This window comes from Oncorhynchus tshawytscha, linkage group LG30 (genome assembly GCF_018296145.1).
Source record: "Oncorhynchus tshawytscha isolate Ot180627B linkage group LG30, Otsh_v2.0, whole genome shotgun sequence".
Lineage (NCBI taxonomy): Eukaryota > Metazoa > Chordata > Actinopteri > Salmoniformes > Salmonidae > Oncorhynchus > Oncorhynchus tshawytscha.
Genome location: NC_056458.1, coordinates 37,439,762 through 37,452,833, shown reverse-complemented (window position 1 = coordinate 37,452,833; position 13,072 = coordinate 37,439,762). Strand labels below are relative to the sequence as shown.

General features: G+C 41.1%; 2 protein-coding genes across 2 annotated transcripts; one reads left to right on the top strand and one right to left on the bottom strand.

Annotated features, from left to right (window-relative positions):
• Positions 1-34: 34 nt before the first annotated feature.
• On the top strand, positions 35-8,709 carry LOC112228206 (ubiquitin-conjugating enzyme E2 B-like). Its single transcript, XM_024393323.2, has 6 exons — positions 35-202; positions 5,698-5,778; positions 6,190-6,215; positions 6,793-6,882; positions 7,062-7,150; positions 7,672-8,709. The coding sequence occupies exons 1-6, from the start codon at positions 159-161 to the stop codon at positions 7,798-7,800; spliced, it is 459 nt and encodes a 152-aa protein (XP_024249091.1). The 5' UTR covers positions 35-158; the 3' UTR covers positions 7,801-8,709.
• LOC112246637 (CDKN2AIP N-terminal-like protein) lies at positions 8,582-11,446 on the bottom strand. Its single transcript, XM_024415105.2, has 3 exons — positions 10,393-11,446; positions 10,149-10,251; positions 8,582-9,946 (listed from the first exon to the last, which is right to left on the bottom strand). The coding sequence occupies exons 1-3, from the start codon at positions 10,704-10,706 to the stop codon at positions 9,938-9,940; spliced, it is 426 nt and encodes a 141-aa protein (XP_024270873.1). The 5' UTR covers positions 10,707-11,446; the 3' UTR covers positions 8,582-9,937.
• Between the last annotated feature and the right edge of the window lie 1,626 nt (positions 11,447-13,072).

Here is a 13,072-nt window from a genome sequence, read left to right as displayed (position 1 = left end):
TTCCAAACGAATGTTCTTGCTTGTTTCCCCTGTGGAAGTATGACGTCACTGTAGTTGTTTTGGAGAGAAGAAAAGGGCACAGACGGAAGATTTACCCAAAATAATACCGGTTTCGACAGATTTTTATGACCAAAGTATAATTTTTTACGTTTTGAATCATGTCTACTCCGGCTAGAAGACGACTTATGAGAGATTTCAAAAGGTAGTGCAACGTTTTGGCTCTGCTTTTGTGTGTTGTATTTAGCTAGCTAACGCGTTAGCTAATTTGAGGCCTGCAGTACATGTACACTGTTGTTTGTAGGTGCTAATCATAGAGCCAGTCATTAATTGAGTACTTTGTACTGACTGTCTGGTACCTAACTAGTTGTAGTACTAGGTCAATAATGTTGCTTCAATTAGCCAGCTAGAATGCATGCTAGAACTACATTGCCATACAGATGTTAGCTATCTAACCAGCTAACGTTAACTTGTTTTTTATTTTTTTATAGCTAGGTACATCTAGCTAAATCGAACTCGTCAGTCCCTCTGCATTTAGCTAACGTTAGATAGTTCACTTTAGTAAGGGAATTAAACTCGTAGTTAACCAAATACTTATTAACTTACCAACGTTAGATACCTACCAAATTTATTTGATTTGTATCGATAAAAAAGGCTGTGCTAGCTGAGTTAAACTACTAGTAAACTAGCTAGGTTGCTAATCTCAGTGTACTGATGGCCGGACAGGTGTTACACAACCCTAACTTCTGATTGTGTTGCCCTGCTCTTGTATGCCGTATTTCCAGACCTATGTATTTAGGGACAACATTCAGCAACATTTTATCTAGGCAATAGTATAAATATTCAGTTATGTGAAAGGAGAAACTCCAAAAATTGGGATTAGGCATAGGTTTCAGAAGGAGGCCTTTATTCCTGATGAGGACAAACCCACCTGGCCAGGGCTTCATGTAAAGCCCCGGCAGCTACCGTCTGTTTGATTCCAGATGGCATCTGCCTGGGCAAGCCAATTAGTTACACTATAGCAGCTCAATGTCTGTCTCCAGAAGAGTCTGTAGCACACCTGTCAATGGAAAAAGGTGATACTTAGGAACTCCATGGAGACTCGTGTAGATGTGCATATACAGTTGAAATCAGAAGTATACATTTAAACTCAGTTTTTCCTGACATTTAATCCTAGTAAAAATTCCCTGTCTTAGGTCAGTTAGGATCACCACTTTATTTTAAGAATATGAAATGTCAGAATAATAGTAGTGATTTATTTCAGCTTTTATTTCTTTCATCACATTCCCAGTGGGTCAGAAGTTTACAAACACTCAATTAGTATTTGGTAGCATTGCCTTCAAATTGTTTAACTTGGGTCAAACATTTTGAGTAGCCTTCCACAAGCTTCCCACAATAAGTTGGGTGAATTTTGGCCCATTCCTCCTGACAGAGCTGGTGTAACTGAGTCAGGTTTGTAAGCCTCCTTGCTCGCACATGCTTTTTCAGTTCTGCCCACATATTTTCTATAGGATTGAGGTCAGGGCTTTGTGATGGCCACTCCAATAACTGGACGTTGTTGTCCTTAAGCCATTTTGCCACAACTTTGGAAGTATGCTTGAGGTCATTGTCCATTTGGAAGACCCATTTACAACCAAGCTTTAACTTCCTGACTGATGTATTGATGTTGCTTCAATATATATTCACTTAATTTTCCTACCTCATGATGCCATCTATTTTGTGAAGTGCACCAGTCCCTCCTGCAGCAAAGCACCCCCACAACATGTTGCTGCCACCCCCGTGCTTCACGGTTGGGATGAGGTTCTTCGGGTTGCAAGCCTCCCCCTTTTTCCTCCAAACATAACAATGGTCATTATGGCCAGATAGTTCTATTTTTGTTTCATCAGACCAGAGAACATTTCTCCAAAAAGTATGATCTTTGTCCCCATGTGCAGTTGCAAACCGTAGTCTGGCTTTTATTACTATTTTGGAGCAGTGGCTTCTTCCTTGCTGAGCGGCCTTTCAGGTTGTCGATATAGGACTTATTTAACTGTGGATATAGATACTTTTGTACCTGTTTCCTCCAGCATCTTCACAAGGTCCTTTGCTGTGCTGGGATTGATTTGCACTTCTCGCACCAAAGTACGTTCATCTCTAGGAGACAGAACGAGTCTCATTCCTGAGTGGTATGATGGTTGCGTGGTGCCATGGTGTTTATACTTGCGTACTATTGTTTGTACAGATGAACGTAGTACCTTCAGGTGTTTGGAAATGGCTCCCATGGATGAACCAGACTTGTTACAATGTTTTTTGGGGGGTCTTGGCTGATTTATTTTTATATTCCCATGATGTCAAGCAAAGAGGCACTGAGTTCGATGGTAGTTCTTGAAATACATCCACAGGTACACCTCCAATTGACTCAAATAATGTGAAATAGCCTATCAGAAGCTTCTAAAGCCATGACATAATTTTCTGGAATTTTCCAAGCTGTTTGAAGGCATTCAACTTAGTGTATGTAAACTTCTGACCCACTGGAGTTGTGATACAGTGAATTATAAGTGACATAATCTGTCTGTAAACAATTGTTGGAAATATTACTTGTCATGCACAAAGTAGATGTCCGAACTGACTTGCCAAAACTATAGTTTGTTAACAAGAAATTTGTGGATTGATTGAAAAACAAGTTTTAATGACTCCAACCTAAGTGTATGTAAACTTCTGATTTCAACTGTATAGTAACATTATAATCCTTTTCTACCCTACTCTACTTGGCTGCCTCTGCCACCAATTGGCCGTGGAGCATTCCTTGATAAGCATTGTGTGTTCGATCAATGGTTTGTTGAATTATATCTCACAGAACACATACTGGTAGAACTACATTGTTCATAAGATATTTATTTGTTATTTGTAGCCTACATCACAAGACAAGTATCTGACAGCATCAAGATTTCCTTGCAGGGAACAACAACATTACAAGTACTACCCTAATAAAGCATAATTCAAATGTGACTCACAATGGATAGCAGCACTGTGCAGTAGCCTTTCATTTTACAGTGGGTAGGGAGCTAACAGTAAATGGGGTTAATTGTGGTGGTATTTTCTGTAGAGACTTGTAGATGGATCTGAGAAATACAGTTTACCTTGTGCATGAAGGAAAGCTGTAAAAGTTAGATTTTTTATGTGGTGAGTTTTTGGAATGACACTGCTGGATTTAGTGACAAAATATGCTAGACAAGTTGGATCGTTTTGTCTGTAAAATTAATTATGTGAGTAATGGCAATGGAAACACCTTTTTTCATGTGCCAATATTGATATTAGAGTTTGGCCGATTATGATTCTTCAAAGCTGATACCGATTATTGGAGGACCCAAAAAAAAGGCTGATACTTGTAAATCGGCCGATTTTGTTTATATTTATTTATTTGTAATAATGACAATTACAATAATACTGAATGAACACTTATTTTAACTTAATATAATACATCAATAAAATCAATTTAGCCTCAAATAAATAATGAAACATGTTCAATTTGGTTTAAATAATGCAAAACAAAGTGTTGGAGAAGAAAGTAAAAGTGCAATATGTGTCATGTAAGAAAGCTAACGTTTAAGTTCCTTGCTCAGAACATGAGAACATATGAAAGCTGGTGGTTCCTTTTAACATGAGTCTTCAATATTCCCAGGTAAGATGTTTTAGTTATTATAGTAATTATAATTACTATTATAATTATAGGACTATTTCTCTCTATACCATTTGTATTTAATTAACATTTGACTATTGGATGTCCTTATAGGCACATTAGTATTGCCAGTGTAACAGTATAGCTTCCGTCCCTCTCCTCGCTCCTCCCTGGCTCGAACCAGGAACACAACGACAACAGCCACCCTCGAAGCAGCGTTACCCATGCAGAGCAAGGGGAACAACCACTCCAAGTCTCAGAGCGAGTGATGTTTGAAACGCTATTAGCGCGCACCCCGCTAACTAGCTCACCATTTCACAAGCCTAATCTCGGGAGTTGATAGGCTTGAAGTCATAAACAGCGCAATGCTTGACGCACAACGAAGAGCTGCTGGCAAAACGCACGAAAGTGCTGTTTGAATGAATGCTTACGAGCCTGCTGCTGCCTACCATCGCTCAGTCATACTGCTCTATCAAATCATAGACTTAGTTATAACATGATGACACACAGAAATACGAGCCGTAGGTCATTAATATGGTCGAATCCGGAAATTATCATCTCGAAAACAAGACGTTTATTCTTTCAGTGAAATACGGAACCGTTCCGTATTTTATCTAAGGGTTGGCATCCATTAGTCTAAATATTCTTGTTACATTGCACAACCTTCAATGTTATGTCATAATTCCGTAAAATTCTGGCAAATTAGGCGGCCCAAACTGTTGCATATACCCTGACTCTGCGTGCAATGAACGCAAGAGAAGTGACACAATTTCACCTGGTTAATATTGCCTACTATCCTGGATTTATTTTAGCTAAATATGCAGGTTTAAACATATATACTTCTGTGTATTGATTTTAAGAAAGGCATTGATGTTCATGGTTAGGTACACATTGGAGCAACGATACGCACCACATCGATTATATGTAACACAGGACACGCTAGATAAACTAGTAATATCATCAACCATGTGTAGTTAACTAGTGATTATGATTGATTGTTTTTTATAAAATAAGTTTAATGCTAGCTAGCAACTTACCTTGGCTTACTGCATTCGCGTAACAGGCAGTCTCCTCGTGGAATGCAATGAGGCACGTGGTTAGAGCGTTGGACTAGTTAACTGTAAGGTTGCAAGATTGAATCCCCCGAGCTGACAAGGTGAAAATCTGTCGTTCTGCCCCTGAGCGAGGCAGTTAACCCAACGTTCCTAGGTTGTCATAGAAAATAAGAATGTGTTCTTAACTGACTTGCCTAGTTAAATAAAGGTATATAATTTTTTATGGCCAAATCGATGTCCAAAAATACCGATTTCCGATGATTATGAAAACTTGAAATCGGCCCTAATTAATCGGCCATTCCGATTAATCGGTCGACCTCTAATTGATATAACCATCATATCGAAGTATGCGATATGTTGTGTGATCCTCCCACTGTGAAAGCATTCAGTTTATTAGGCTACAGATGAAATAAGTTAGGAACTTCACTGGGTGGTGAAAGTGCAAGGTGATGAGCTTGATGAGCCTTTCCAATAAATATTGAGGGTCTTATTCTGGTGACATGTTTGATGCCTGGCTGCCGTTTGACAAAAAATATATATAATTATTTTGTCCATAATAATCTCATGTAGAACGTGTGCTCTAGCCAACAGCTCACAGATAGAGTGCAGGTAGGCCACCTAAGATCTGAGTGGGGACATTCACTATAACGCAACATCAGTAGTGCTGAAAATACATGGGAATTTAACCGCAAGTTATTTTTATGTGCACTATGCTATCACGCACAGCTATCACGCAAGTCAATTTGATGGAAACCTCATTGGTGGGAAATTTGCATATTTTTGTATGTGCATATTTTAGAATATTTGCATTAAAATCTGACACCAATCTAATGGAAACCTAGCAATAGCATTTCAGTTTATTTTCTTGTTCACATAACTTTTGTACTCATGGTAGAAGATGGCACATAGATATCTTCTTGTTTCTAAAAACAGTCATCTGGGTTTAAGTTTAATTCTATTGTTTCCTCTCCGTTTCTCTGTCCTCAGACTTCAAGAAGACCCACCAACTGGTGTGAGTGGTGCTCCATCAGAGAATAACATCATGCTTTGGAACGCGGTTATTTTTGGGTGAGTGTTCTAAAGCCACCCTTCTCATTTTGCCAGTCTGATCATCCTGGCATGGCACCAAGACTGTACGGATAACGTGGATATGGGCAAGTTGCTCATACTATTGGCTGAGGGTTAGGCTAGATGGTGACATGTAGTTGTTGAGCTGTGGAAGGCCAGTGTGCCATATATAAAGTTAATTAGAAATGAGAGCATTTGTATTAATCCCAGTAATGTATGGTATTGTCATGCTCATTAATTTACCTTCTATTGTAATGTGCTATTAATAGGCTGTATCAAGATTGTAATTGTTACAGCGGGGGAGTGTATAAGGAGTGGTATTGTGGCAATATGTTTGTTTTGGTAGTCAGGGTGAAATCGCTAATATGAATTTGTTACAGTGCAAGTAATTGTTCCTCCCTTTATTTGCAGGCCTGTGGCTACACCGTTTGAGGATGGTAAGTAAAAATGTTTTACTAAATCAATTACTAAACTTAGTTTATCATAATATTACTTTAACTCATGAACTGGTTGCAATCGTCCTAACCAAGAGCAAAGTCAGTCTTTGTATTTTTTGGGGGTCCCGAGTGGCGCAGCGGTCTAATGCACTGCATCTCAGTGCAAGAGGCAGCCTGGTTCATATCCAGGCTGTATCACATCCGGCTGTGATTGGGAGTCCCACAGGGCGGCGCACAATTGGCCCAGTGTCGTCCATGTTTGGCCTGGATAGGCCATCATTGTAAATAAGAATTTGTTCTTAACTCACTTGCCTAGTTAAAGGTTAAAAAAAAATCATAAATACATTCTAAAGTGTGATATATTTTGACAGGTTCATGACTCTGCTGCCTTTTGAGTTTTGCATATATACTGGGTGAGCCTTCATATTCAGGCTTATATTAGTCATGTCAGACTGTGGGGTGGGAGTGGACAAGACATGTATTTTTCCTCAATAAAGGCTGACCCTGTAAAACAACACATTTCATTGTACCTATCTGGTGTATGTGACAACTCATTTTTTTGTACTTGTCTCCGCAGGAACTTTTAAGCTTGTGATAGAATTTTCAGAAGAGTACCCTAACAAGCCACCCACGGTTCGATTTATCTCCAAAATGTTTCACCCAAATGGTAAGAGTTCTTATGGACACATTCAAGATGTCCTAAATACTTTAGCCATGTTCTTGATGGGATAGGGAACACATGATGTCCTTTTCAGCATTTTGCTTTTTAATGATAGTAAGCTTTTCTGTTTCATGATTGTGTATAAATGTTTCTTAGAAATTAAAACAATCATTTTGATCTTGTAGTTTATGCAGATGGCAGTATATGTTTAGACATCCTTCAGAATCGTTGGAGCCCCACATATGATGTGTCGTCCATTCTGACGTCTATCCAGGTTGGTTTGTAATCCTCTCCTCTATCAGTCTGACATCATAATATATTACTGTGTGTTTCTATATTTTACAAGTGTAAGTTTCTTTATGTAGTGTACTTCATTGTTGTTTTGCAGTATGTTCTGTGGGGAAAACAATTCACTGCAGAGTAGATATCTGATCATAGCAGCAACCTTTGGCTCACACCTTATTTGGATAGTCCATCTGTAGATGGTCATACTATCGGTTGATAAGCAAACTGCTTGCTAAGTTTACAGTTAGAGTAAGGGTTAGCAGATAGTCCATCTGTAGATGCTCTACAGACTATATACATAGTGTTACCTACATTTTGTGGTATTTCTGCTCCTCAATATACATAAGACTGTGACTCAGCTACCTCACTAAAGGTGTAGGGTTCAAGAACCCCACACTTTCATACCGGTGTAGGGGTCCAAGAACCACACTTTTTATATTGGTGAAGGGTACAAGAACCACTTTCATACCGGTACATTCAATCACTCTTTTTGTGTGTGTGTGTCGACAGTCGCTGTTGGATGAGCCAAATCCTAACAGTCCAGCAAACAGCCAGGCTGCACAGCTTTATCAAGAAAACAAGCGGGAGTATGAGAAGAGAGTTTCTGCCATCGTGGAGCAGAGCTGGGTGGACTCCTAACACATCTTCCACCCTGGCTTCTCATCACTCGTATCAAATACTTACATCTTTCATTTAGCTCCTCCAAGAAAAGAAGTCAACATCAGAAGAACTAAAGTGCCACCAGAAAATTATAAAAAAACAAGTAGGGACTTTTACTTGCTTGCCAATACAACTGAGGAAAATCTGATTTTTTTTATTGCATGATGTGAAATAAGTTATTGCAATATATTTTTTGTTGGATTGATGCTGTTTACTGTTTAGTTTATACAGACTTATTTTGTAACATCTCTTGGTTTGAACAGAACTTAATTGGTAGAAAAACATTTTGTTGAGTGAGTGGCTTCCTCAAATTCTGCATTGTTTGTCATGTAGCATTAATTTGAAACCAATTGTCCAGCTATAAAGCAGACAGCTTCTCTCGCCCCCATCCTGGTAGTAGTTTCAAATTACCTTCCTGAATAAAAGGAGTCAGTACTATTCACGATAACTAGGGCATTCTGCATGTCGACAAAAAAGAAAGTGGTTGCCAACCTTTTCTAAAAGATGGCTGATGTGATCTGTAAAAGTTTTATCGAGTTCAAGTACAGTGGCACTTTTAAGAGGACATTTGGAGTTTGGCTCATCTAGGAACATGGACAGATAGTGGAAACCAGACACATCAGGACTACAGAATAAGGGCTGATTGCAACACAAATCCATGCATCTGCTTTTTCTCGCTTGCATTTCTCTTCACTTTATCTTGTACCCAATGAAAGGTAGCTTGCTTGAGATTTTTTTTTGTGACAGACAGTACAGGTCATATTGTAGCTCATGGTTTATTTCACCTTAGGAGAAGGGATGTGTTATACATTTGTGAATTTACTCTAAAAACAAAACAATGTATACTTATATGCTGTATAAACATAAAACACATTTTTCAGACTTTGATTTCAGCTCATTTGTTTTACTTGCGTGCAGCTGTGGCATTGTGTATTATGTGGAGGGATATTCAACTCTTAAACTACAAGGTCCAGAGCCTGCTGGTTTTCTTTTCTACCTGATAATTAATTGCACCCACCTGGTGTCCCAGGTCTAAATCAGTCTCTGATTAGAGGGGAACAATGAAAAAAGGAGTGGAACTGGTTGAGGCCCAGAGTTGATGGGACTAGGGTAAATAATCCTCATCCCTGCATCCTCAATGGGGAGTAGCAGGCCACCAGGAACCTCCCAAGAGCCAAATACATACCAGCTAGCAGACCGGGGATCTGTGGGAATGTGCAACCAGAGGTAGTGTTCCCCTTAATGCCCAATGGGCCTGATGTGTGTGGTGAATTCATAACCAAACGGAGCAAAACAAGCTTCTCTTGAACATATTCAAGTAGGTCCTTCCATTACGCTGATTCTATTGCAAAACATTTTGCAACGGAGAACACAATTTTGGCTCACAGGACAAATTCAGGTAGGTCCCTCCCTGTTTCGTATGCTCGGTTTGGTTCTTAAATGGTTTCTGTAATTGAATACACCCCTGGAGTGTATTCATTGTCAGTTGTCAAGTCTTTCTTATACGGAACGGGGACAGACCTATCTGAATTTGTTTAATAGAAACTTTGTTGCAAAAAGGTTTTCAGTGTCCCACAATTTGGACATAACTACATCCCAGCACTAACTGTAGAACGCACATTGGCGCAGAAGATCTGAGGTTTATCCCCTCTGGTTCAATGTGTTTTGAGGAGGCAAAGGGGAGGAATCAAGGTAGTACAATGTTCACCCTGGGGTAATTTGGGAGAACTGAGTATGTGAAGACCAAATGGAAAGCCCTTTTCTGGACCCCTTCAAAAATGGTATTTGAATCAGATGCACAGCTGCGGACTTTGATTGAACATGTAAAAAGCATAACTCACACGGCATATTCCTGACATTACCATGCTTTGTTCTTGCAACATTTTCCCACCCATTTTATTCTCATAATGGGCCTCAAGTTTTAGATATTGAATCAGGCAAGTTACCTAAAATTACTTTAATGTATAAAATGTTTAGCTTGTGTTACATGTGTTGTAATACACAACAACAAACTGTAAGAAGCTTGCATGCTATTAAAATAACATTTTAAAACCATATGCAGCTGAGTAAAGTTGGACAGTAATGTAATCCATCCATAACGGAGCAGGTCATCCAATCATCGTTTCTGAAGGAGGAAGACAAAATGATTATGGTTGTGTGTCCTTACACTGTTACCTTGCCTCCTATTGGTCTGTTTTGGAAGGCATAGCTAGAGACTAGACACCAGCCTAATTGCTTTCAACTGTCTTATCTTTTCTAGATTTGTGTTCATGAAAGAAGGCAAGGCAGGAAGAGGAAGCATTATTTTGGTATGAAATATAACCAACCTGATTTTTCATGATCTCATCTCTGGTTTTGAAAACAGGGGCATCCTCCACAACAATTCCTTCAGCCATTTCATTCACTTTCTCCAAGAGGTCTGGACTGTATCTGAGAGAACATATAGGTAGCTGACTAACTGCAGTTCCTGTATTGCATGCCATACATTTGGTATATTAAGTTAAAATGCATTTTAGCTAAATAGCAAGTCAAGAAGTCAATGCACGCGATGGGTATTTATTGTTAACTCACCGACAGCCAAGAAACACGTTGTTGGCCCATACCATGGACAAAGCAAGCAGCTGGTCAATGTGTGGGTCCTCAAAGTCGTTTATATTTCTGAATAGGAATGCCCTCCTGGCCTTCCAATGTTTTTCACTTTCGGAGATACCACGATATGTATCTACAAGCTCGGACAAATGCCTGTTTTGTTCAATGAATTCTTCGATATCACCCTCGGCCATTTCGACAAGTACACAAGACTTCCTAACACAAAAATGATTGTAGCAGAAGCAGAACGGAAGGCAGGAAGCTCTTCCTACTATGGTATTCCGGCGGTCTGCCATCTACTGGATGGGGTGAAAACTGATAAACGTTTACTCAAAATAACAGGGATAAGGGAAAGGTGAAAAAAAAGATACTTCTAAATTTCTAAAGTAAACAAAAACGTTACTCCTTCAGTCGGATTAATAGGTATACTCAGATCCCTACACGGGCTCAGGAACCTGGGAGGGGTGGCCTCTTCATTCAGTATTCCCTGTAACAATGTCGCCTGTCCTGGAGATCCAGAAAGCATTTTGCTGCCTTCAATGATATCTAGCTTCTTAGATTTTTTATTAGTTTGAGTAGTTCAATGTATTACTTGCGCAATAAATGCTAAAGTCCACCTTCTTCACTGTTAAGCCGAAACCATGTCAAAACTTGCGTGCGAGAGTAAAACGCGTAAATTCACATACACTGCGTAGTGTATGCCAACTTAATTGTCATGAGAATCCATAATAAACCGTTGTATTTGTTATGTTCGCTATGTAGCCCTTGTATATTTTTGTTGTGTGCTCCTTTAGACTCACCGTATCTGTCATATGGGAGCCACTGTACCTGCATGGCTGCATTAAACAGTTACGTTTTAAGGCTCCCGAGTGGCACTACATTTTAGTGCATAATGCGTCACTGCAGGCCCTGGTTCCAATCCAGGCTGCGTCACACCCGGCAGTGATTGGGAGTCCCATTGGGTGGCGCACAATTGGCTCAACGTCGTCCGTGTTTGGCTGAGGTAGGCTGTCATTGTAAATAGGATTTTGTTCTCAACTGACTTGCCTGGTTAAATAATAAAATTTTAGCAAAGAAATGTTTTCACATTTCTACAAAATAAAATACAGAAATACCTTATTTACATAAGTATTCAGACCCTTTGCTATGAAACCCGAATGTGTGCTCAGGTGAATCCTGTTTCATTTGATTACCCTTGATGTTTCTACAACCTGATTGGAGTCCACCTGGGGTAAATTAAATTGATTGGACATGATTTGGAAAGGCACACATCTGTATAAGGTCCCACCCCACAGTTGACAGTGCATGTCAGAGCAAAAAACAAGCCTTGAGGTCGAAGGAATTGTCAGTAGAGCTCAGAGACGGGATTGTGTTGAGGCACAGATCTGGGGAAGGGTACCAAAAAATGTCTGCAGCATTGAAGGTCCCCAAGAACACAGTGGCCTCCATCATTCTTAAATGGAAGAAGTTCGGAACCAACAAGACTCTTCCTATAGCTGGCCGCCCAGCCAGCCAAACTGAGCAATCGGGAAGAAGGGCCTAGGTCAGGGAAGTGACCAAGAACCGGATGGTCACTCTGACATAGCTAGTCAGGGTTAGTCTGGGGAGATGGGAGAATATTCCAGAAGGACAACCATCTCTGCAGCACTCCCCCAATCAGGCCTTTATGGTAGAGTGGCCAGATGGAAGCCACTCTTCAGTAAAAGACACATGACAGCCCCCTTGGAGTTCGCCAAAAGGCACCTAAAGACTCTCAGACCATGAGAAATTAGATTCTCTGGTCTGATGAAACGAAGATTGAACTCTTTGGCCTGAATGCCAAGCGTCATGTCTGGAGTTAAGCTGGCACCATTCCTACGGTGAAGCATGGTGGTGGCAGCATCATGCTGTGGGGATGTTTTTCAGCAGCAGGGGCTGGGAGACTAGTCAGGATTGAGGGAAAGATGAACAGAGCAAAGAACAGAGATCCTTGATGAAAACCTGCTCCAGAACGCTTAGGACCTCAGACTGGGACGAAGGTTCACCTTCCTACAGGACAACGACCCTAAGCACACAACCAAGACAACGCAGGCGTGGTTTCAATACAAATCTCTGAATGTCCTTGAGTGGCCCAGCCAAAGCGGGGGGTGATTAGTGTCGGTGGCGGCTCCGGTGCGGGTCGCAGCCCCCACCCCCAGACCCCGGATCCGACCATGGCGCCAGGCTGAACGCCGTGCCTGTACTGGGCACCAGCGCAGAGGAAGGCTCCTGCCCTGGAGTTGGACTGGACGCCTTTCCTGGAAGCTCCAGACCGTGGACCGTTGCAGGAGGTTCCGGGTCGTAGCCGGAAGCTCCAGACCGGGAACCGTCGCCGGAAGCTCTGGACTGTGAATGCGCACTTCCGGGCGAGTGCTGGGAGAAGGCACAGGACGTACCGGACTGGGGAGGCGCACTGGAGTCCAGATGTGTGGAGCCGGTACAGGTTTCACCAGACTGCTAACCGGATCCTCTGGTCGAATGTTGAGCAGAACACACTTGCACAACATCTCTCTCCTCTCTCTCTCTCTCTCTCCCCCAACTTCTCCATCGCCTCCCTGGCGGTCTCTGGCTCTTCAGGGAGAGTGCGGGGAGCAGGCACAGGACGTACCGGAATGGGGACACGCACTTCAGGATGAGTGTGCTA

What these genes read in the sequence shown, in the direction of transcription:
- LOC112228206 (XM_024393323.2), top strand. Translation starts at nt 159, where the DNA reads ATGTCTACTCCGGCTAGAAGACGACTTATGAGAGATTTCAAAAG. An exon ending in CTTATGAGAGATTTCAAAAG is followed by an intron (nt 203 to 5,697) that starts GTAGTGCAACGT and finishes CTCTGTCCTCAG; the next exon opens with ACTTCAAGAAGACCCACCAA. An exon ending in CAAAATGTTTCACCCAAATG is followed by an intron (nt 6,883 to 7,061) that starts GTAAGAGTTCTT and finishes TTGATCTTGTAG; the next exon opens with TTTATGCAGATGGCAGTATA.
- LOC112246637 (XM_024415105.2), bottom strand. Translation starts at nt 10,706, where the DNA reads ATGGCAGACCGCCGGAATACCATAGTAGGAAGAGCTTCCTGCCTTCCG. An exon ending in AACGTGTTTCTTGGCTGTCG is followed by an intron (nt 10,252 to 10,392) that starts GTGAGTTAACAA and finishes ATGTTCTCTCAG; the next exon opens with ATACAGTCCAGACCTCTTGG.